The following is a 23684-nucleotide window of genomic DNA, read 5'->3' on the forward strand; positions in this document are numbered from 1 at the left end:
GATAAATTGTGATACAGTACATAGTCAACACAGAAACTACTACTCTTTTGATGTTTGCAAACTGAAGTTTTGTTGTTTTGTTTTTGTTGTTGTTTTTTTTATACCCTGGCTGCAGAGCAGATTCCTTGCTTTTGTAAGAAGGAGACATTAGCAATCTTGAGTTTCATTGCTTGCTTGTTAGATAAACAGAGGCATCAGCGTTGTGATATCATTTCACCACGTGTCCCACACCACCTGAATTCCTTTCATGATACACTGGAGATCTGTAATATTTAACACAGAAGTCATTCTCCAATTTCTTGCATTTAGCACAGCTGACACAAAATGCACATTTTAAAGACAAGGTTGCCAGAATTGATCTTCCCAGGAAAATATAAAAATGCCTTTAAAATCACTCTGAAGCTGAAAGATAGACAGGAACAGCTGCTAAATGTCCTTCAAGGAAACCCAGGACTCATTTCAATTACCCTACACTGTGCACCTCAGGTGCAGCACAGCATTTTCAAGTTTTGTATCTATCAAATATAAGCCCAATACAAAGTGTTATTTTCTCCCACTTGTTATTGCCTCAGCATGTCTGACAGTTTTTTTTCTAATGCCTTTTCTCCTTTTATTTTTTTTATTCACATCCTACTGCATTAGGGAAATGCAGTATATGTCTACTTTAGCACTCATTGTCTGAGTTAAAGAAACACTGACCTATACATATTTTTCTCCTTTCATGTCTTTTAAATGTGTCTGTGGCTGACCTTCCTCTGAGTCAAACTGCTATGCTGTCCACTCTTCAAGGGCTGAGAAACCTTGTGTAATCACTTCAATATCTTCTCTAGCCTTTGAAATAACACCTTCATTTAAAAAATAGTGATGAATACTAAATATATATCTGCAGTTTCATCAGTGCACTGGGCTATTTGCAGACAGCAACACAGAAGAGATTTCCACTAAAAAGAGGTACAAAATGGTGCAACACACAAAGTATTGGCAGAAAAGGGAATGAATTTTTTTTTATTGGTGGCATTACTTGCTTTATTTTAACGTTATCATTTTCATAATTTTTAATATGTTTATGAACATATTTTCCAGTGAATTAGTTGACATGAGATTAAACAGGAGAGGATTTCAGGTTTTCTTTAAGAAGTAAATTTTACAATATGTTTTCGGAAAGAAAAATCATGTCTACATGACAGAGCAAGACTGCTCTAGGCTGTAATGAGCTATTTTGGCTTGGATGCAGGGCATTCACCTGGGCCTCCATTTTGAACCCACTGGTAAATTTGTTCCCTGAGGAGGACTCTGTTCACTAAAATACCAAATAAGATATCCTCACAACAGAAATACCTATTAAATACTCTTGATTCTATCAACATATATGCTTCCATTTAGCAGAGTGATGCCCAGGACAGGTACCTTTCACGCCCTGTGCTGCTGGAATGCAAAATTTGTCTCCTCATCTGACATTTTAGCATGCACCAAAAGCATCCAGATAGTGGTTCTATGCCTTAGTTAAGAGGTAACTAACCCTGCGTTGGGAGGTAGCAAGTAACAGCTTCCCAGAGTAGCACCTGACTCAGCTGCACCTGACTGTGCAAGTGTTTCTGTGGAACTGCAGGACAAAGCCAAACACGAGAGTTTACTGAATCTTTGGTGGTTTCAAACCTTCTTCGAAAGTTGCCAAACATGAGAGTTTACTCCATCTTCAGTGATTTCAAAACTTTGAAAGTTTATGCTAGCATACTTATTTTTGCGCTGCAATGCGGTATAGATCCTCAGACAGTCAATTACCAGCTCTCAGTTGGGTGCTATGGCTAACAACTAATAGCCTGTAAGGACTTACACCTAAAGAGCCCATAAGAAGCAACTTCGTAATTGCTTTCCAACTCAAAACTTCAGTCTAAAACCCCTCTTTTCTCCATTCATAGTATGAATTGTGCAGTAAGTCTCAGGGGCTTGCATGTTGCCTTCAGCAACTGCTATGAGTCACACTCAAGCACTGGGGTATCCCATAATACAGTCTTCAGTGTCTGCATGTTCTGATTACTAAAGTTTACTCACCAGCTCACAGCCATACTGCCATGACCATGCAGAAACACCCTGTATCACAAACAGGCAAGCTCATATTGGCAGAGTGAAAGWGTCTTGTCCATTTTCGCTATTGCTTAATCTTGACCTACCATAAAATTAAGAATTTCATTTTTCTGTGGTTTCAGAAATTCAGCAGCTACAGCTAGCTGGCAGGCAGGACAGAAGAGAATGAGAAATGCCTGGTAAAAGAGTGCAGAGATCGACATTGTCTGTTCTCCAGACACTTCATAGAGAATGTCAAGTATTTGTGATCACATCTTATTTTCTGATACCTTTTGCTGAGGATCTGGTTTCTGTTGTTTTTATTGGTTGATATTGAGCATATCAACTTTTGGGTGAATTCCTTTCTGTAAATCATTGGTAAAACTTTCAGTTGCCTATGTACTGTTCTGCTTTAGCCTCAGTCCCAAACTTATTTCACCATCACTCATATATATACAGAATGCACCAAATACAAAGAATATCCCTTTGTATATGTAATGGGTACGCCTAAGTTCCCTTCCAAATTAATGGAGATGTTTCATATATGCCTCTTTACATCTGAYGCAATATGTATTTAAATACATCTTTTACTCTTTGTTTGTGTGTTATTATCTCAAGAACAATCACGAAAGATGTTTGAGGTATGCTACTGCCACATCTATTCAGTATTGCAATATTTGGGGCGGGTGGATCATGATACTGGTGACTTGAGAGGGTGCTTAGATACATATTCTAATCGCCATGTTAGACTTCAGTGGCTTTGTATCGCCAAAGCATACAAAATTATACCTGTAGGTGTTACTGGCCTGATTTCCATAGCTCCTCTGACATGACATGCAACCTTGCTTTCACATATATAGTTAAGACTAGTCACACTAAAAGTTGTGAAGAATTCCATACTTGCTACCCATCATCATACAGCTTGATTTTTAGAGCTGCCAGCTCCTTGCAGCTCCCATAAATTTTGGGTAGAGTTTTGGTTGTTCAGACCTTAAGCATCAAAGAAATATACTCCAGATGATTCCATTTGTTTAAATATTAAAAGTATTAATGATAAAACTTTGTGGCATGTCTTTCTTTTTCTGTCTGCATGAATTTGATCAGCAGGAAATAGATTTATTTTGTTCCTTTTTTCTTTAGAAAAATGAAGAACATCATTATACTTGAGCTCCATATTCACTATTCAGTACAATTTATAAGCCAAGTGTTTTAGAATATCTCTGTTTTTACTTCTGATTTACTTCTATATGTTTTGAACAATCCTTCCATATGTTTTAAACAGTTTTTTGTCTTTGACACAAAGATATCTTGGTTGTGATGCAGGAGGGCTGTTGGTTAACCTATTAAATAGGTTTTATGATTTTATTTTGAATGTCTGCTGCTTTTGCAAAGTGAGTTCCCAGGTAGCAAAGAACAGTGTGCGACATTATCTAATCCCAGCTATTGAGTATGTACAGAAARCCACCACTATGACTATGAGGAGTGAGTACAGAATGGTGTGTGGTTTTCACATATCCCATTATTTAGAATGCCTTTTTGCCCCATTTATTTCCAGGAATCATTCTTTAATTTGTTTTCTGTTTCCTTTTCAGGTGTGGATGTGTGGAGGTGGCATGTTTGATGTTCCATGTTCTAGAGTTGGGCATATCTACAGGAAGTACGTTCCTTATAAAGTTCCCTCTGGAACCAGCCTAGCACGAGTGAGTAATTGGGTCTTGCTAGTTTGCATTTTCATTCATCATCAGTCTCTTAATTCCCTGTGAACTAGTTTCTGCATCTGACAGTAAAACATTATAAAGTAAAATGAATGTTTCTTTATTTTTCTGGAATAGGATGTACAATTGCTGCAGTTATGCTGCCTTCCAGAGATAACATTTCCAAGAATAAAATGACAGAGTAAAAATACAGGGTTAGAGATTTCAGCACAGAAGTGTATTTTATACTAATTCAAAAGAACGTAGGAATAACCTTAGGCTTATGGTTCTTGAATTGCATAGTGTTGTCAGTCATAGTTTTTACAAGCAACACAAATCTGAATGTTCATTTTCTGATCAGTCAGCAAAGCAGGCAGAAACTTGCAAAAGGAATGTTTTTTGAGGCAAAAGAACTGAGTAACTGTGATTTGATTGACTGTCTAATTATTGTATAAAACCTCGTTATGGAATACAGCCAACTTGGTACTGTGTGACTGAAAAATTACGAGACCTCCAGAYATTTCTCAGAGACTACTGAACACATTCATATCCATGAGGGTTTTTTTGCTCAAAAGAAAATGTTCTATAACTTTCTGGAGATGTTCATGGGATGGCAAAAGATAGGAAACAAAGGGCACAGATTTAGCTTCCAGGCAGATACTAGTATTTATTCATTCTTGATTTTAATCTTTTCTATTTTAGAGGATTTTTTTAAATAAAATGACATTAATATTGGAGTCTGCATATTGCCATAGGGTAGTATTTTATGAATCATATTTTTTCTTAATAACAAAAATGTGGTATGAATAAAAGAATAAATTTCTTGCTTTAAGGGGTAGATATTCTTGGTTTCGTCAATGTGGGACAAGGCTTGCTGTAATAATTCTACAGCACAAGAAAGAGGAAAGAGGTGTTCTGTGCTGAGAGAGAGAAAAGGTTTTGCTTTAAAAGAACATCTGTGCAGGCAGTGGGGCATATGATAGAGTAATGGGATTAGTGTTGTTATTAATGTTAGTGACAGGAAGTGTTTTGACTAAATTGTGAAATCAAAATCTTCACCTAATATAGTTATATGTAGTCTCTTAAAATTTCCCATCCAGATTCCTGCATTGGTTGAAATAACTTGCTTCATTCATGGGATTCCTCCAGCAAAAAGCACATATAACTTGAAATAAGAAATCTGAACCTCAGTCTCTTTTTTTCCCCATTACAGAACAAAGTATCTTATTAGAGAATATGCTGTCTTGTGCTTTACCAGTAGGAGCAAAATACTGTCATTTCTACTTGGGCTATTAGCATCTCATACAGTTCAACACTGAACTAGCTTTCATGGAAGCACTGTGAGAACCTACAGCCATCAGTTACCTCCCAGCCTCCACATACTTTATTTATTTTAGCTTGCTTTCAAAAAATCACTTGTGAAGTATTACAATAAAAATTTTCCCTATTATGAGAATGAAATCTCTGCCCATGCACAAACTGACTGTCCAATACCTTATGGGAAAAGAGCTAGTGTGCTGATAGGGCGGGTGTTATCTTTCTTGTTCAAGTAATGGATCATCTTTCTGTGTTGCCAGGGTCCAAAACGTAGCTGATGCTTAGGGAAATTCTGGTATATATTAACATTGTTTGAAAGAGAATTTGAACTTTTTTCTAGCAGGTTATTCTAAAACAAAATGTTGCTCTTAAGATGTGTTGCTTCAAGGGTGCCAAAAGCACAAGATTAGATCTTCTGTCTGTTTTAGTGTTTGTGGCTGTCATCATAACTTCATGAGCCAAAGAGGAGATTTCGGTCATGGAACTGTAAAACTCTATGTGTAACTTTAAGCCTAAAAACATTCCCTTTCTCTGATCCAAGCCATAAAAGAAAAAGCAAGGATATATTCATCTTCATGAATAGACAATCCCTTTGATAGAGACCACTTCTGGTTCTGAATAAACTGACCCAGATGGAGCTGTTAGCCAAAATAATACTATGGCAGTATAAACATAAATGGCCTGGATTTTGCAGCTATATTTGGGTTATCCTCGAAATATTGTGTTGTAGCCTCCAAAAATTATATTTTAACCTTTATGTGAACTTTATTTTAAACTTTCCTCCAGTTTAGTAATATAATRAATAACATATTTGAGAATATCTGAGAGTATTATCTGTGTTTGTTGAAAACAATTGGAATACAATTTCAGCTCCACAGAACTTTTTCCTAAGTCCTTTTGCATCCTCTGCTATATGAAGGAGGATGCTGGAGATGCAGTGCGCAAAGGAATGGGCCCCAGGAAGCCCAGCAGTGGCTGTGTAAATGATTGCAGTCATTTATTAGTCAATTATTAGTCAAGGAAGAATTTCCCCTGGTGCAGATACTACATTAGAGTCACAGATTTCCTCATCCTGTCCCTCAAAACATTAGCACAAGGGATGTGGAGACTGAAGTTAGGAAGACAATGGAGCTTCTAGGCAATTTCAGGCATAGTCCAATTGATCTCTTTCAAGCTGTTTCAACCACTGATATGCTTTAGGCAACTCATGGGATTGCCCATAATAAATATTGCTTAAAGTGATCATTTTACCATCCCTTCCCTTGGGATTTCACCTATCTACATCTTATACTGGCAAGGCGCAACACAATTTCAACTAGCTACATAATCCTTGACCAATCTAGATAACTTTTTAAAGAGCTGTGACCAGGCGTGAGGATCATATATGCTTTATAAAGCAAGAGACTTTAAGCCTGCTCAGCCTCCCCTATCACTAAATAACCGTTACTGTACCACACACATTAAAGTGTATCATGACATCGATTTTCTGTGTCCTTATTATCATATTTTTTACCTTCTCATCTGCCAGTCATGACCTGCAAGGCCCAGACATATTTTTTGCTGACACTTACACCATAAATTGAAAGACATCCATGTATAAAATGCTCTGCCAGTAAAACTGTTCAGCGGTACAGAACAAAAGTAAAGCAAACTGAAAAAATCCATAATAGATTTATAAAACAGACCATGAGAAACAAAGGACATACAGCTGAAAAAATTTCTGGAGATGTCTCAGGAAGTTGCTGCTTGCCAAATGCAGTCAATGCCCAATTTACAGGTAATTGCACATAAAGCAAGATTAATGAGCATACAGATGTCAACAGTCATTCTACATTGTAATGAGGAAGCACCACATAATTATCATTCATTCCCTACCTGTCAACCTCTGCACAAAACTGCAGCTACTAATAACTATTTTGGTCTGTTTGTTTTTGGTAAAACATATATATAAAGAGTGAGTCCCCAAATCTTAAAATCCTATGCAAGATGCTGCCCCATTAAGAAGTTCTGGATTGTTTTACTGGATTGTTTTAGTAGCTTTGGTATTTTTGAGAGATGCTTCATTTTTTAGAATTCTAGCTATGCCATTTTGTCTTAGTTATCTAATAAAATAGACTTTAAAATATGACTAGCAATTTCTTGCAGATATATCCCAGTTTATTATTTATTTAGCTCCCTATTTGGGGGGGATTTTTTTCTATTCATGATTCTGTAAACACCGTAAAAAGTCTATCAATAAAAGCTCACTGTTCCATAGGATATGCAGAGATAAAGTCAGAATTTCAATATATGTCTACAGAAGTTTCTTTCATTTGCAGGTATTTTTCAGAGATTTTTAGCAATTACTACAGAACATTAGAGTGTTAGCCCTTTCTGAAGACAGGAAAGGGCAAACCCAGTGAAGTTCACATTTGGATGCTAACCCAGCAGCATGGTGAATCCTAATCTTAACTTGAATTCCTCCCTGCACTCCAGGACTTGGGATCCCAGAGCCCAGTGATCCTCTGACCCAGCAGGCACAAGCATGATGACACTTGCCTCATTACACTGTGTTGCTGAATTGGAACTTGCAAGAGTTTGGGTTCAGGAATTCAGCTGATAAAGGTGGGTTCAGATTCCCACCTGAACCATTTGCTCAGCCTTTTCCTGTGGCTTCAAAAGGGATCTTTAAATAAAATTACTGTAGCTGCACCATCTGGTGCTATGACCACATTTGCATTTTTGACAGAGCTTCCTTCAATGTTAAGACTGCTTTTTTTTTTTTTTTCCAGCTGCAAGTGGTGTTTGGGTTTTCTTAAAACAGCACTTGAACATTTCTCTTTTCAGTTTCCAGTCAAGTTACAGAACCAAGGAGAATCAGTTAGGTAAAGTAAGTTCATAAGACTCATATTTTCTAGTGACCACAATACAAAGTGATAGACATGGTGTGCTGTTAAAGGGACCATGCTGATACTTTTGCAATCACCCTTTTAGCACAAAAGGCTGTAGCACAAATTCAGTTATGATTCAGCAATCACAATAAGCAACTGAAACATCAGCTTGGAATAAGCAAATAATTTATGAATCAAGCAAGAATTACCTTCTTGCAACAGCACAATTATAATGTATTATAATGATGATAGTTATTCAATGCAATTTTAAATTTACATTCTATGTTTCTTTAATTTAGCGGATTTATGAATTCATCATTAAATTAATTAAATTAAGATCTCAAACAGAGCACTTAGAAAAAAAGTTTCAAGTCATATCTACTAATCCTTGAATACAAGAAGGCAAAGTAACTTTAAAAAATGCTAATTTAATGTTTTCTTCAATCTGGATAAATGTTTTGTTTTTAAGATAATAAATGCAATCGGACAGGCAGTTTAACAATTAGCTATCTGAAAGAAATGCAAAGAAGACAGAGAATTCGATGTTTCTGGGTAACAACAGCATCAAAGTGATGGTAACTACTTCCCAGGATTCATTCAACAAACTAGCAATGGAACCCAAGTTAAGTAGCTTAATAAATGGATTTGGAGTCAGATCCCTGAACTCTCTTCCAGGCTTAACTGCTCAGGTGAGCTCTAGTCTAAATGTGCCCACAGTATGAGTCTGTAAGGTGATCATCGCACTAGTCAACAAATTTGCAGAGATGTTGTTACACTGTCACTCTGCTTTCTGCTGAGTAGTGGGTAGGAAATAAATGTTTTCCTACCTGGGTTGACTGGGTGGACTGTAAAATGCATATATGCTTCTTATTTGCAAAAAGCATGAATAACAGTAGGCACATGTAAGTAAATACAAGTCTTAACCAATAGTTGGCAGTTCCATATACAAATAATAAAGCTATGAGATAAAGTGATTTTTGTTCACAGGGAACATCTGTGGCTATATTTATCCCCCTCTAAAACAGTAATCTCCAGAGGGGCCATGAGGACATGCTGTACTCTGACCTCCCTCCCTCCCTCCCCGTGACTACCCTATAAGCAGGCCACAGGGGCCTGCAGCCATGGAGTCAGGTTGGGGCAGGAAGCATCCTCATGGCACACCATGCCAATCCCTGCATCCACGCCAAGAACTCACTGCCCACAAAGCCCCAAAGCCTCGTCTCAAGTCATGGCCTTAATCCTTTCCCCAATGAGCAATGCAGATGTATCCTTTAGTCAGCAGTTTGTAATTCTTTTGCAATTTGTAGATCTTTAAAATTTTGCAGTGGAGGTAGGAGCCTCTATACAGAAAATTGAAGTCTTGGCTGTTTTTAGGTAACATCTGTGGAATTTCAGTTCAAGGTATTTGCAGATTACAGGCTGAAAACAAATAGACTTTCTCTTCTCTGCCAGCTGTTCTGTGCTAACTCTCACAAGAGCTATTTATATACACCACCAGCCTTGTCACCTAGTTAGCATACTGTGAGAAGCATTTCTTTTATACCTGCAGGCATCTGTTTATTTGGTTGCTTTTTCACACAAATAAAAACCATTTCTGGAAAGAAATCTGAGAAGGTTTAATCCTGGTTAAGTGAAAAGAACCAAGAGAAGAAACCCAAGATGGGGGAAAGATTGGAAAACAGTAGCCTAATCCTAAAGATAAAAGGAAGTTAGGCAAGAAGGGAAAAGGATGAAAACCCCCATTTAGACTTATCTGATGTGGACAGTTTAAATATTCAGACCTGCGTGTCACAAATCTATAATTAGCATCCAGGAGAACACTCCTGTGGTTTCACTTTCATGTAGACATGTATGGAAATGAGAAATGGTTGTGTTCTGACACCTAAGGAAGGATGTTTGCCTGAAATGTAGGGTATTGTCTTTCTCCCTGTTAGTGCTGTGGAGTTTTGTATGTTGTTGCCTCTGTCATAGTAATCCACACTTGTTGGATGGGTTCCTCCACTCAAACATTGCTCCCCTTCCTCTRTGGTGATTTATTGTGACATTATGCTACCTGTTTTCCAGGGGAGCATAAAGTATAGTTGTCTTGGCTGGATGGATCCCAATGCACTTCTTAAGTCCTTTTTACGCAGGGCTGTATATTATTCATTCCAGCCAAATGAAATACAGCTGCTTCCAGAAGGAAACAGGGCACCCATTTTGTAGCAGCAACAACTCTGTGCTCAGTCAGACCCTCTCTTATATTTCAGAACTGAAATACCTTTGCAAAGACCTGCAAAGAATCACTTAGACATACTGTGGTGACTCATATTTGATTGGTGTGATTGAATGTAATTTTAGATATCTTGGCCAATGAAAGAAAAGACTACTGTGACAAATAAGATTACACCAGCTAGGTCTGTGTCTGCTGATGGCATCCAGTTTCCTGGAAAATGTTCAGATTGAACATCCAACAACAGGAACTTGTTGCAGGATCCAAATGTTCCGCTAGTTGTTTAATGTTGACAAAATCTGTGAACTGGGGTCAGGGTTTTCCTGATGCAAAGAATGAGATAGGTACAAAAGAGGAAAGAACAGGTTATGCAGGTGAAGCGAAACAAATAATAAAACTGTTGTACTGCTATAGTGCCACTGGATTAAAAAAATCTACTTTATAACATTCGGAGAAACTGAAAATAGACATTACATTTTTATGGTAATTTAGCTATTGCATTTAGAGTAAAAGTTGGTAATGATGGAAAGGATGAAATTATGCAAATTTCCAATGTGGAATAGTATATAGCTAGGTATCTTTCATATAAATGCTGTCATTCCTAGCCAGCGCATGAGCCACATTTCTAAAACAGGGAACTACTCTCTACCTGTTGGGGCCAATCTAGTTAAACTTTGCTTAGAAGGAATATTTATGAATCTGTCCCTGTTTTAGTCCATTTTTCCATTCCCTGGCCGCCTTCTCAGTGGGCTTGTTTGAATAATAGCATGTCCCTTGAAAATGGCAGACGATCTCACTAAACATACTTAAAAAAGAGGGACAGTTACTTGATCGAAGAGATGAATCTTCCCTACTCACCGAAGGAAGTGAAAAGGACAAAATGGTCCATGAAAAAATAGCAAGTGGAGAAGTCCTCATTTATCTCTCTTTTTCTCCAGTCAAGAAAAATTCAAATTGATTTTAACTCTTTTATTGAAGTCCAGATATTTCTAGGGAAGATATTTGTGGCATTTTAATTTCCTGTCTTGCTAGGAATGTTGCTGAATGAAAGCACAAAACAAAGTCACAGTCTTAACTGTGGGAATTCCTACAAACTTAAAGCAAACTTGTCCAAAAGGATTTCCAGAGATCCTATTAAAGTTGTACCAGTGTCACAAAAGTTAATTAAATTGAGAATGCGTACATGGGGCAACTGATACAGCTGATGAGTCAGTCATACTGGGGTTGCCATCACTTTTGCATGCATCTCACAGCTTCTTGGTGACAGCTGTCACAACCTTCCATATAGAAATATGCATATACTGAAACATCATTGGGTTTTATTCTTCCTCATTCAGCAAATTTCATTGAATATGGCAAGTAGAGAGAACCAGTTATCATTGGTCTGTCATGGATAGGTCCTGAGAAACTCCTCGGATGTCCATCTAATGTCCCTATGACTTCCTCGCATTGTGTGTCAGTTCATGTATATGTGTTCATTCAACTCATTAATATTGAATTGTTTTTCATTTAACCTCTCCTATTTAATTTTTCTTTCTATTTTTCCTTTTTCTATTAAAAGTCCAGCTTTATAAATGTGGACACCTGTAAAATTAGTTTGACAACTGAGCCAAGCTACAGTAGTTTTTCAGCTGCAGTCCAAAGACACTTATTTCATTTTGACTTTTTGTATGCATTTAGATGAGGTGCTCAAACTGAAGTAAAAGAATCGGAGCCAGTGTGATCTACCCCAAAGACACCCCAAAACTGATTCTTATTTTGATAAAGATATTCGATGCCATTTGAGAAAATGGAACTTAATGGAGTCTTCTTTAAAGATTAAACAAAGAGTATCAGAGACAGAAATCTGAAAGATTGAAATCCAACTCTTATTTTGGTTGTTCTAAATTCTTTGTAGATTAGCTTCGCTGGGAGACTAGAGTGCTTAAATGATGCTGTAAGACATTCACAAAATGCTGCCTAATCTGCTAGACTCTTAAAGTCCTTTGATCTCTGAGTTTCTGCAGCAGTATACACACATATGTGGCAAAGTCCTAACAGAGTCAAACCTCTTAGCCTCTATTTTACCATTTGACCCTGTTAGGATTTGGTAGATATTCATTCCCATACATATCTCACTTGTGAGGGCTTAATACATTGACTTGCTCAGATTGCATCCAACCCTGCATGAGGCTCAGGCATAGAGGAAGTGACAGTCCTCCTTTCTCCACAACGTAGAGCATTCACCCAGATTGTGGGAAAGGCAATTCCAGGAGACTTGTAAAGGGCTTGAAATCACATCCCTTATATTACAGTAAGTGACTCAATCAGTAGGCCTTCAAGTGTTCAGCGATGAGCTCTCTCGTTTACATTGTGTCCCTCTTATTGTTGGTGATAAGGTGAGTAAAGGACCAGAAGCTCACTGACATATGTGACAGAGAAGAGTTACATTTCTAGGAGGTTCTTCACATAACGCCAAGCTACTTTTCATGATAGACAGCAAGAGAACTGGGATCTGCAACTTACTGGAGCTCGTTCCTCTTGGAAAGCATGTATTTTTGCTCCAGGAACATGCTAAGTAAACATATTCCAAATAGTAATGTATGAGATGTTTGCAGTTGTTTTACTTGCAAGGTTGCAACTGATTAGCTTTCTGGAATGCAATTCTATCTGACTGCATTCAGTTCAAGTATGAGGATTAATTGCAATTTAAAGTTTTTCACTATTGGTCTGAACATGAATATTCTAAAAGGAAGTGTGGTAATTATTAAGGCAAAATATCAGCCTGTGTAGCAATAATAAGGATAATAAAACCAAGATAACTTAGGTCAACAAACCTCATTTAGATTAAAACATGTGGAAGCTGAGTGCTTACTTGTAACTGACAACTTCAGAGAGAGCTTCCTGCTAATGCATGATAGAGTTTCTTATAGTCATGTACATAAACAGTTTGGAGATTTAGAGCTAGCCAATCAAGAGTTTGTATTTTTAAAAGGGAAACTTAAAATTCAAAGGGCTGCCTCACATAGGCTCAGCTTATGATGGCAATATAAAAATATACTAAACATATATAGGCTCTTTAAGAGATGCAACAAGGCTTTGGAAGATTTTTAGCATATAATGGAGAGAATGGTTTTGGAAGAACTGAGGGATAAAGTTTTAAACAAATTTGGCTAATGAGTTTTGGCTGATACTTGGGGAATGGTGGGGGAGGACTGTACTTTTTTTTGTAAATGCAATGTTTTGAAGGGTTTCTACCAGAAAAACAGTGATAGAGGACTCATTGGAAAACAAAGAGCTTTTGACTGGTGAATGAGAATTTTGAACTAATGACCAGATATAACAATATGAAGTATTTCTGTTGGACTCCTGTTTTATTCAGTTCTAATCATGTAAGGAGGAATGCATTTTTTTTTTTTTGGATTAGCCAAATAACTGAAGGGAAAACTCTAGCAGAGTCTACTCTTAATATTGAGGAGGTAAGTCTCTGCTGGAGTTACTTATAATTTTTCTTTCCTAAGGAAATTATTTTACTGTTCTTCTACTATAAGGTTCTTTTTACTGTATGGTTTCTTAGTATGAAAATAACACTGTTAGATAAAGTGATTACCAAAATAGTATCATACTTATAGGCTTAAATTGTATTTTCATTGTAATAAATGAGGTGTACAGCATATACGAGTGGAAAATATGCTAGAAAGATTACACCTGTGTTCATGATTTTGGCTTCCTGGTTTAATGCACTTAAATCATATTTTGGCCTTATCTACAAAGTTTCGTCACATAATATTTTCACTTGTCAGGGTATTTTTGCATTATAGGATTTATACCAGAAAGGTGAGATTGTCATGTAGATGTTCCTGAATTTGGTCTGGTTTTCCTTGTCCTACCCCATTCCTTTATTCTTGAATTCTAATTTCACGTGAAGTAAAGTAATTTAGGTTTTCATGAAATTACAACAAAGGTCAACCTTATGTATGTGAGGAGTAAGTCATTTTGAAATGGGGACATAAGTGTTGTGATTTTAATTGCACTTGCTTTATCCTTGCAGATTTTAATTTATTTACTTCATAGGGACAAAGTGCATAGTAATGTATCTTGCAGTGTCAGCTGAATGTACTTCATTTGTTCTGTATCTTGCTGTCTTTGTATTCAGATAAGCTTTATTAGTTCAGAGACATTTAGTTTGTGCAGATTAATAAAATTCAGGAAAGGAATTTTCAAATGAATCTTGAAAGCACATCATAGTAAGAATCAGGCTTACTTATATGCAGAGAATGTTCTAAGAAGAAACATTACCTTATGTTGCTGATAATCAGATGTATATTGTCCTCTAGCTTATTACAGAGCAAATCTCAACATTTTGCAGTTAGCGTTCTATAAAAAGAATATTACAAAACTTGATGATCTTGTTTTTACAAACAAAGCAATAAGAATCCCCTAGTGTCTCAATGTCATCCAGTGAGGTGTTGCTTTATTGCTGGGATAAGAGGTTATTGGGCAGCTGGAGAAGTGCAGAATAGACTAAGCCCATACTTAACTATGACATCTGCATATAAATTTGTGTGAATTAAGTTGCAGGAGGAATTTTAAAAGCAAACAAAAATACAGAAAAGTTTGCCTTCTGTTTAGACTGCATGACTAAAAGCAACTATAAAATATATCTCTTGGGTCTTAGCTATCTAGGATTCTTACTTAAAAGTCTTTTTACTTTATAATTTTGTAAATTAAGTTAATTAATTATAATTTGAGTAAATTCTTACACAGGCAAATGGATAATTCTGTTTCTCATAAAATGATAACAAAATAAATTTTATGTGAGATATAAGCCAGAACTGAGATTCATGGATTAGAAATAGTCTTATATATGTGTTTAGGATGAATGCAGAAAGCCACAAGTTGCCATATCTATCCTATGAATTGCTCTGCCTCGGGTCAGCTCCGCTTCAGAATTGTATAGCCATACTATGCTTTTGTTAGCACAGACTTGCTGCTATGCTAAGCTTCCAGTCCAAAGCTAGTGCAAAACCAGCTATGGGATGGGACAGAGCAAGCTCATGACTGCTTGCCCCCTTACATGTACATATAATCTCTTACTCCCAAATTTGGGTATGAATTGTCTGATGTTATCATGGGAGAGGGCTAGCCTCAAGAAAACCAGATGTCTCTTCTAGCGCAAGTATCTAAGATATTCCTAAAGAAAACTGAGAAGGGAACAAGGAATGAACTTGAAGAAGACAGGTTAGTCAAGACTGGAGAAGGTTCAGAAATGTAGAAAGCTAGGTGAATGAGCAGTGTGATGGCAGCTGAAATTCAGATGCCTTTCAAATGCCAAGTGAAAGACATTAGAAGGAATAATTCTAACTGCTCATGCACATTAGTAGGTTGTGAACTAGCAGGAAAGGACGTAGGTATCACTGTGAAGAGCTGAAAGAAAGTTTCTGTTCAACATCCAGCATTAGTCAAAAACCCATGTAATGATGCATAAAGAACAGGAAGGAAAATAAGATGTTCAACAAACAGAAGGCCCTGTCTTACAGTATCAGCAGGAAAGCAGGATACTTGATACTCTGTAGTGTTTGCTCAACACTGTWATGGTGGTAGTGTATACTTACCAGTGTTTCTCTATAGTTTACAATTGAAAAAATACAGCACAGGTATTGACAGCTTTTAATCATAATAGTCTTTTATTTTAGAAGCAATAAACTATAATACAACAGCACAATCTATGATTATCTAAAGGTATCTAGATCTAATGGTCTCCTGAATTTATATAAAGAAGGGTAATARTAAGGTGGATCTTCTTCTTGTTGTTATAAATCAATAAAAATATTAAAGGTTTCAAATAGATCCATACCGGTTCGGGAAAGAGAGCAAGACTGTAACTCAGAATCATTTCTGAGGAACTCCAAGCAGTGATTTTGAATGCTGCAAGTTTATGAACAATCAAAGTCCTTACTCTAAATTCTTGATTTTGAGAGTTAAAAGGAATAGTTTTATAGTTCTTTTTATGCAACATGGAAGAAAGCTCACCCAGAAAGCAGTGAGATTCTAGCTTTAGAAATGTGTGCATGAAGCTCTAGTATCCCATAGACAGCTCTTGCTAACATCTCTGTCAGTTGTATTAGCATAGCTGGAGAGACTGAACTGGATATGGCAAACATAGAAAAGAGAGAGGTTGGGGCCAAGGGAGAATGAAATGTGAAAGCATCCAGAAAAGGTCACAAGACTGATTTTAGTAATTTTTATTTTAACAGAATTCTCATATGGTCAGTTTTCATCTTTGGAGAACAGGAGACAAGTTCACCCTCTTCTGACCACCGTTAGGTTTTCCAATTTGACTGCCTTGGGAAAAAACATTATGGCTTGGTTGCTCAGTTTACAATCTTTAGTTTATCATGCTGTGCAAGCTTTTCACAGTATTATTAGTTGCAGGCATTTGCACATATATACATGGTGATATGTCAGAATTCCTCTCGTGTGCTGAATATGTTAATAATGTCTAGTTAGTTGTGGTTAGCTACAGGGGAAAATCAAACATTTCTACCAAGACAGTCTTTGTGGATGTGGCTTGTGAAAGATCAAGGGCATCTTGGGAGCCCAAAGAAAATACATGTTAAAGGTTAAAAGCCAAACCCAAACCTCCAACCTCAAAACTCAAATGAATCAAAAACATGTGGAAAACAGTAGTCTACCAACTAATTAAAAACAAACCAAAAAACAAACCTGGGAACATCACGGTAATATTCTAGCTGAAATAATTATCCAAAACTTTACTGTATCTGATTAATTAAACCTCCACTTACCAAATGCATCAGAGTACTAAAAAACCACAAACCGCACAAAGTCATCAGTCTAATTCTGTCATACTCTTGACTCAATTGCAAAAGGGTTTACATTTAATTCAAATACCAGAGTTCACAATCAGCTAAGCTTACAAGTTGTGTGGACTACTGAGATTTTTTTTAATTCCCCATATTAGAAATATCATTCAGTCAAAGCATGAAAAAATTAATGATTGCCTTTTTCTGCTGCACAGAACCTGAAGCGTGTGGCAGAGACATGGATGGATGAGTTTGCAGAATACATTTACCAGCGACGGCCCGAGTACAGGCATCTCTCAACTGGTGATATCTCTGCTCAGAAGGAACTTCGCAAGCACCTTAAATGCAAAGATTTCAAGTGGTTCATGGCTGCAGTGGCTTGGGATGTCCCGAAATATTACCCTCCTGTGGAGCCTCCACCTGCTGCCTGGGGGGAGGTGAGGAATATACAAATTAGATCAAATTTAAATGAGTCTAACATTTTGCATTACAGGAAATTAAAATTATGAAATTAGATTTGGATCCTCTGACAAATAGAGTTATTAGGGGAGTTCATAGTGATTGGAGCAATCTTGGGAACAGCCATTAAAATAAGAAACTGCCATGTCTTAGGATTACTGCTGTCCCTTTTATAATTCATTACAATTTTGTGTGTACAGACCATAAAATGCAGGCACAATGAGGATAAGAACACAGAAAAGAGTATGTATCAGCAATTATTGCATGTTACAAGATGATTTTAAATACTGAGAATCTCGTTAACAAAAAGGAGGCCTGAAGTCAACACATCTTTTTTGCATATCTACTTAAATAACTCCTTCTGTTCTTACAAGTACAATTCATGAGTGCTGCTAGCTATCGCATGGGTAGGTGGTGTTAGGTTTGGTCAGTTTTGCTCAGACGTGCGAGTATGACAAGCAGAATCTGGATAYTTTTCTTTAAAAAAGACGGCTGTGTGTTTGGTAGGTGCTGTTGTGGCTGACTACCAATAGCAGCCAAATCTAATTTCTCTTTTGGGGGACACRGGGAGGGAGGGGCAGGGAAAGGGAAGCAAATATCCGAGTCTCATTCAAGAGCGTGGGGTCAGCACGCAGGCTGCTGGAACACTCCTCAGGTGGTGGAAGATGTGCATTCAGACTTATCTGAAGAGCAAAGCAGTAGCACACCTTATTTGACAGTTTTTGTTTTGTGCAGAAGCAATGAAAACACAAAAGGTGTAGAGACATGACATGCTATATAGGCCTGCTGAAAAATCACAGTGGCCTTTAACCCCTAGGAACTACAGTTATTTGATTCCATTTTAAAAGTGACAAGTAGGGGGCTTTTTCCTCTTGATTCATTAAGATTTATAAAGAAGGCTTTACTTTTTCAGCTTATTTTGCTGCTTTTAAAAAAAACCCTAGGAATATCTGTACTGCCATTTCTGGCCTTCTCTGATTTTGTTGGAGATGTTCTTGAAGCTCTCAGACAATTAGCTTTCATACTTGAAACCAAAGAATGAAGTTGAAACTTTAACCAAAACTTTTCGTAAGACCCCTCAGACCTCTGCATATCCCTAGTAGTTAAGGATGGTCCATGCAGGGGGTCTCTAGACACTGTGTGATACCTTTACTGTTCTCCAGAACTTCTTAGAAAAAGCAAATTACCTCATTGCCAGATTTTAAAAGTAAACTCCTGGGGTAGCAGTCCTTCATTCCTCTTTGCAAGCTACCAGCTATAGAAGTTCAGAAGAACTTCAATATATATGTGCCTTGCTGTACACTACTCCTTGGCGATAATGAATTTCCTTTGTTGTTAATGTTTCTTATATCTTTAATACTGCTGCCTATGCTTTATGGGAATTAATTTATACTAGGAGGTAACATAAATTTATCAGCAGAAGTCAGGCTGGATCAGGGTTGTGTGACTGCTGCTGTGATCCTCCTTTCATCATCTCCTACATGCATACATCTCTATCCTCACAGGGCTCTGATCATGAGATATATAATTTCTCTGGTCAGCTGGACAATCCTTGCCCAGGTTTAAGTGAAAGAGATTGAGATTCAGTTATTAATTATTTTCACAGAAATAGTAATACACTCTGCATAAAAGTAAGACTTTTAAAAAGTAAATCATCGATCATAGCAGTGGCATCTAATTTGTACATTAAAAGGACCTATTGAGTTCTTAGGAAGGAAGTGAAGACCAAAGGCTTTCTGTTTCCTCTAAAATTTATTTTCTCTAAAATAACGAGAAGTTTCAGTCTTACTACTCTGTTTTTTCCTGAGACTCTCACATTCCTGTGAAGTTTTAATTAATTTGTTGGCACTTGCAAAGAACTTGAACAAACTTGAAGGTCAATGGCTGTCATAATTAGAAGCTGAAAGAGGAAAACAGACTGTGTGTTATTGCTTTATAAGAATCAAGCAGCCTAGAAACCTTGCTGACTATACCCATCAAGTCTGTGCCAAGACTGGCTATTATTTAGTACCCCCTCTGCTTGCACTTGGAAAGCCTTTACATCTGCTTGCCCGTGCCAGTCTGAGAAAGAGTAAACAATGAGGGTACTCAGACAATCTTTGGCTCCAGTATCTTGACACCTAGAGCTAGGAAAAGTGTGTGGTGTAACAGCAGGCATCTCAGAAACAGTCTGTTCAAAACTCCTTTCTTTTTGCAAACACATCTACTTGAAACCTGTCTTTTAAATTTCTTGACAAAATCTATTCCTGATGGAAAAGAAGCAAATCTGAAAAACAAAACCCAATCTTCTTCAGTACAGTAGACATGGCCTTTTGTCCTTTGTAGCTGGCAGGCGGTACATTTCCTTAGTATTCTGCTCTGCCTTTTAACGTCTGAAATATGTGCAGTGAGACAATGTAATGGTGAATGCAGACAGATAAAGGTTAGTGAAACTATAATTTCTGCGTCTGAGTGAGATTACTGTACAGTTTCCTCTCTCAACATGGAAAAAATGAAAATTTTCAGTTAGTTTTTGTTCTTATCCCTACAAATATATTGGAAAGTATGTTACCAGTTGTAAAAGAATAACAACCATCTCTTTCGGAGACACAATAATTTATTTGTAATGTGTATTTGAAATCCTGCTGAAGGAAGTTAAAACAATAGCTGGATTAGGTGAGATTTGGACAGATAATGTTTTCTTAGGGAGCGCTCATGAATCTACAAGTTGTGGTCCAGTGTGCATATATAGCACTGATATCACAGCCTCCAACAATATCTTTGAAAACACACTTTACAAGAAATCAGTCATATCATGTCAGCTATTGTAATTTATTTTAGGCTTCGTTTGTCCTATAGTCAAGGTCATATGAAAAGATTAATTTGTTTTCCTGAGTCAAAAGGGGAATATTTAGAGCTTGGCTTAGTTTCTTATTACAGGAACTTGTTCTTCAGTTAATTACTGTTCAGCAAGTCGCTCTGTCACTGCAGCAATGCTAAGCTATTGGACCTGAAAATACTCCTTCCTCAGTCCAGAACTCAGAACTCATGGATTTTATTGAATTGTTTTACAGCAGTGACATGAAAATGTCACACATGAAATATTCCCAAGTTAAATCAAATGGCACATTAGAAAAAGGATCAAAGCATAAGAACTCATTAACTTCTCTTTTGATTACTTTCTTTTTTAAAGTGTCATCGTCATACCCTTAATGAATCAGTCTGAGCACATCAAGTGTCACGTGTATGTTGTGCAAAAGCAATATAACCAGCTATTCCCCAGCCTGTGCAAACTGAGTGCTGCCCGACTGTGTGCTATCCAAATTCCTTCATCAGCATCAGTATGATATTTAATAGCAGTCCCTTGTTTCTTCAGTGTTTGGTATCTGGCAGTGTTTGCCTTCAACTTTTTATGGCTCACACAAAGAATGAATACTTTAAAAATTAGTACGTAGCAGTTGACAGGAAAGGTGGCTCATTTTTCCATATTTGATCTGTAGACTTTGATGGCCCTATAGTTATTTAAGAATATATTGCTTTACTAAGCAACATAGTAAAACTGGCTTTAACTGCTGCTCAAACAGCAAAACATAAGCAAATGTTGCTAATATCCTCTAAGAGCTACAGCTGCCTTCTTATTTGGGGCACTAAATCACACTGTATGGAAAACATTATATAAATTGGTAGCACCAAGGTGCATCTCAGGTTGCTCTCTTGCATTGGACACCATAAGGACAGTCATGTCACCATCTTTGGATTCATCATTGAAACAGATGACTATACTGAACATAAGGTTGTCTTTAGATTGCTACACTTCCCCAGTTTTTGAATTTTGGCACAGCTGGTTTTGTGCAGTGATGTGCATGCAGTGCAGATCCCAGGACCCCGGGAGTGCCTCTCCCTCTTGGGCTCATCAGGACAGTGTAAGTGTCTCTGGGTGACCTTGCAGCTCCCCTGCAGGCAGGGCAGGTGCTGCTGGAGCCAGGACATCACCCGCATTGTCATGAACGAATCTTGCAAGAACTAGAAGCAAAGCCTCACTTCCCTGTGAGGGACGTTAGTTTAGTTGTAGAATTATCAAAGACCAGAATTGTTTAGTATAGCCACTGACCCTGGAAAGTTTTGATTTCCCTCTGTAATTTCTTTTTCAGCCTAAAATAGATTCCCTTAAAAGGTGGGGGAAAATTCACTTTGCTTTTAAAGAGTGTTTGAGGGATTGTTTTGTTTTCTTTTCCTTTCAATATGGATCATATGTGTGTGTCATTACATAGTTTCTGTCAAAATGGTCCAAAATCCTACAATTCATCCAAGCAAGTTGTATCAATGGCCATTAACCCTTTTCTCCTCAAAACACTTCTGTTTTTTCCGACAAGAAGATTACCGTGGTAATCAATACATCCATTGCTTTCCCATTCACATGCTATTTGCYTAATGACAAATACTAAGTTTTTGAGAGGGTAAGGAGCAGACTGTCCATACCTGCATCTCCCATGGGGAGCAGATTAAATCATGTTGCTGGTAGCTTTCTACAAAATTCCAACATTAATTTAGCCTAAGGTCAAGTTATCTGGTAGCCAATCTATTCTGCAGTACGTAAACACCAGTTGGGAACCCCTGTTTTGTGTTTTTTCCCCCCAGATTAATTTGTAAGTACAGCTCCACTTCCCTATTTTACTTACTGCTGGAAATACGTACATCAGCCTGCTTGGTTGATGCTTAGAATATACCGCAAGGTTTATCTTTCTTCAGATTTTCTCTGAAACTAGAGATTATGGAATTCAGTTGATTTGTGCCTCAGCTGTGTTGCTGATGAATGCAGTATGTCTGTTTAGCTCTAGAAAGCTTTTAACATCAACCCAGTGTGGATGGGCAAGCAAAAAAAAAAGGATACTGGAACCAAAGCATCTGGCTGAGGCCTGGAAATTGGGGAGAAGCTGAGACATAGGTAAAAGAGGAAGGAAGTGGTGAATGAGGAGAGGAGCTGGTAGAGGAATCTTGATGTAGTAAAGAGAAATATCATATTGGGCTGGGGGGCAGGGGGGGAAGAGGATGGGAGATAGTAAAAGGAACAGAGAGAGGGGAGTTAAGAAACCCCCTGATACCTCGAAATGTCTAAACCTCTGGTTTGTTTCCTTGCAAAACAAAACTCAACAAATATAACCCCCTCCAAAATACTAACAGATATAAATATGCTTGTATACGTATTACGGTTTTCTGGAGACGTGATTGAAGATGATGCTGCCCTCCATTGGGTGTTGCGTTCCTCATCCACCGAGTCAGTCAACTCCACTCAGTACTGTTAGTGGTAGTTCAAGCAGAGCATTTGCATGGCAGAGCACTTACATGAACTAAGCTACCTCTTTCTTAAGGCCTCACCTATTCTGCCAAAAATCTTTTTAACACTGGCTGACTAACTTAGAGAAACCAAGCTGTAGTTAACATGTGTTAACTGTTTTTAGTAAAACCCAAAGATTACTTTATTTTATCTTACCCATGTCTTTATGGCTTGCTGCCTTGTTTAAAGCACATAAGTCAGATGTTACAACAGCAGAAATCTCACTTAGTTGACTTTCCTTTTTCCCAGGTATAGGTGCAGCACTGAAAAGAGCCTAAATGTCCTTGCTCTAACAACTCCAATACAGAAGAGGGAGAAAATAAACCTAGAGTTTATGTTCTCTGTGCTTTTATGCCTCATCAACTCTCTATAGTGATTATAGGGCCCATAGTCTTAGTATTTGTGTCCCAAGGTGAGTTAGGATGGCATTTGAGAAACTAATGTACAAAGTGACATGCATATAGAGTGTCCCATGCTTTTTTCAGGCTGTGTTTAGTTCTAAAACAGCCTTTCAAATCATCTTTAATCATCCCAGTTAGTCCACACAAACTCCTCGAATACATGCTTTTCCCACACACTTATCTGCATTTCAGACACATGATAGCATTTCATACACATGATAGTATTTCAGTTTGAGCAAACAAACTTTGTGTGTAGCAGCTCCATGCCCTACCTGCATGTGTGATAAAATCTTTCTCCTGCTTGTCCCCAATCTCCACAACTGCAAAAATACAAATGCTGGAAATGGGGGTGTATTAGGAGTTCTAGCTTTTTCTTTGCTAGCTGTAACTCATAACCTGAAAAATAGAAATCCATTGTGCCATGTGGCTGGAGACAAGGAAGTTCAAATGCATATTGATGTATAAACCAAAATAAACCCTCTCCTTGCTGTGCTCCTGCTTCCCTTCCTTCTTACATGAAAGGATCTTAGGAAATTTAGAGGCAATATGG

At 37.5% G+C, this 23684-nt stretch overlaps 1 protein-coding gene across 1 annotated transcript in view; it reads left to right on the forward strand.

The window, feature by feature from the left end:
• Positions 1 to 23684, forward strand: part of GALNTL6 (polypeptide N-acetylgalactosaminyltransferase like 6) — a gene marked incomplete at its 5' end in the record, with an annotated part of 337061 nt that overhangs the window by 294259 nt on the left and 19118 nt on the right. Inside the window, 2 exons of the mRNA XM_026075986.1 lie at positions 3657 to 3764; positions 17176 to 17397. Coding sequence (XP_025931771.1) covers positions 3657 to 3764; positions 17176 to 17397 — 330 coding nt within the window. The remainder of the gene's footprint in view (positions 1 to 3656; positions 3765 to 17175; positions 17398 to 23684) is intronic.

The sequence above is a fragment of the Apteryx rowi genome, unplaced genomic scaffold, assembly GCF_003343035.1.
Source record: "Apteryx rowi isolate R43461 unplaced genomic scaffold, aptRow1 scaffold_419, whole genome shotgun sequence".
Taxonomy (NCBI): Eukaryota; Metazoa; Chordata; class Aves; order Apterygiformes; family Apterygidae; genus Apteryx; species Apteryx rowi.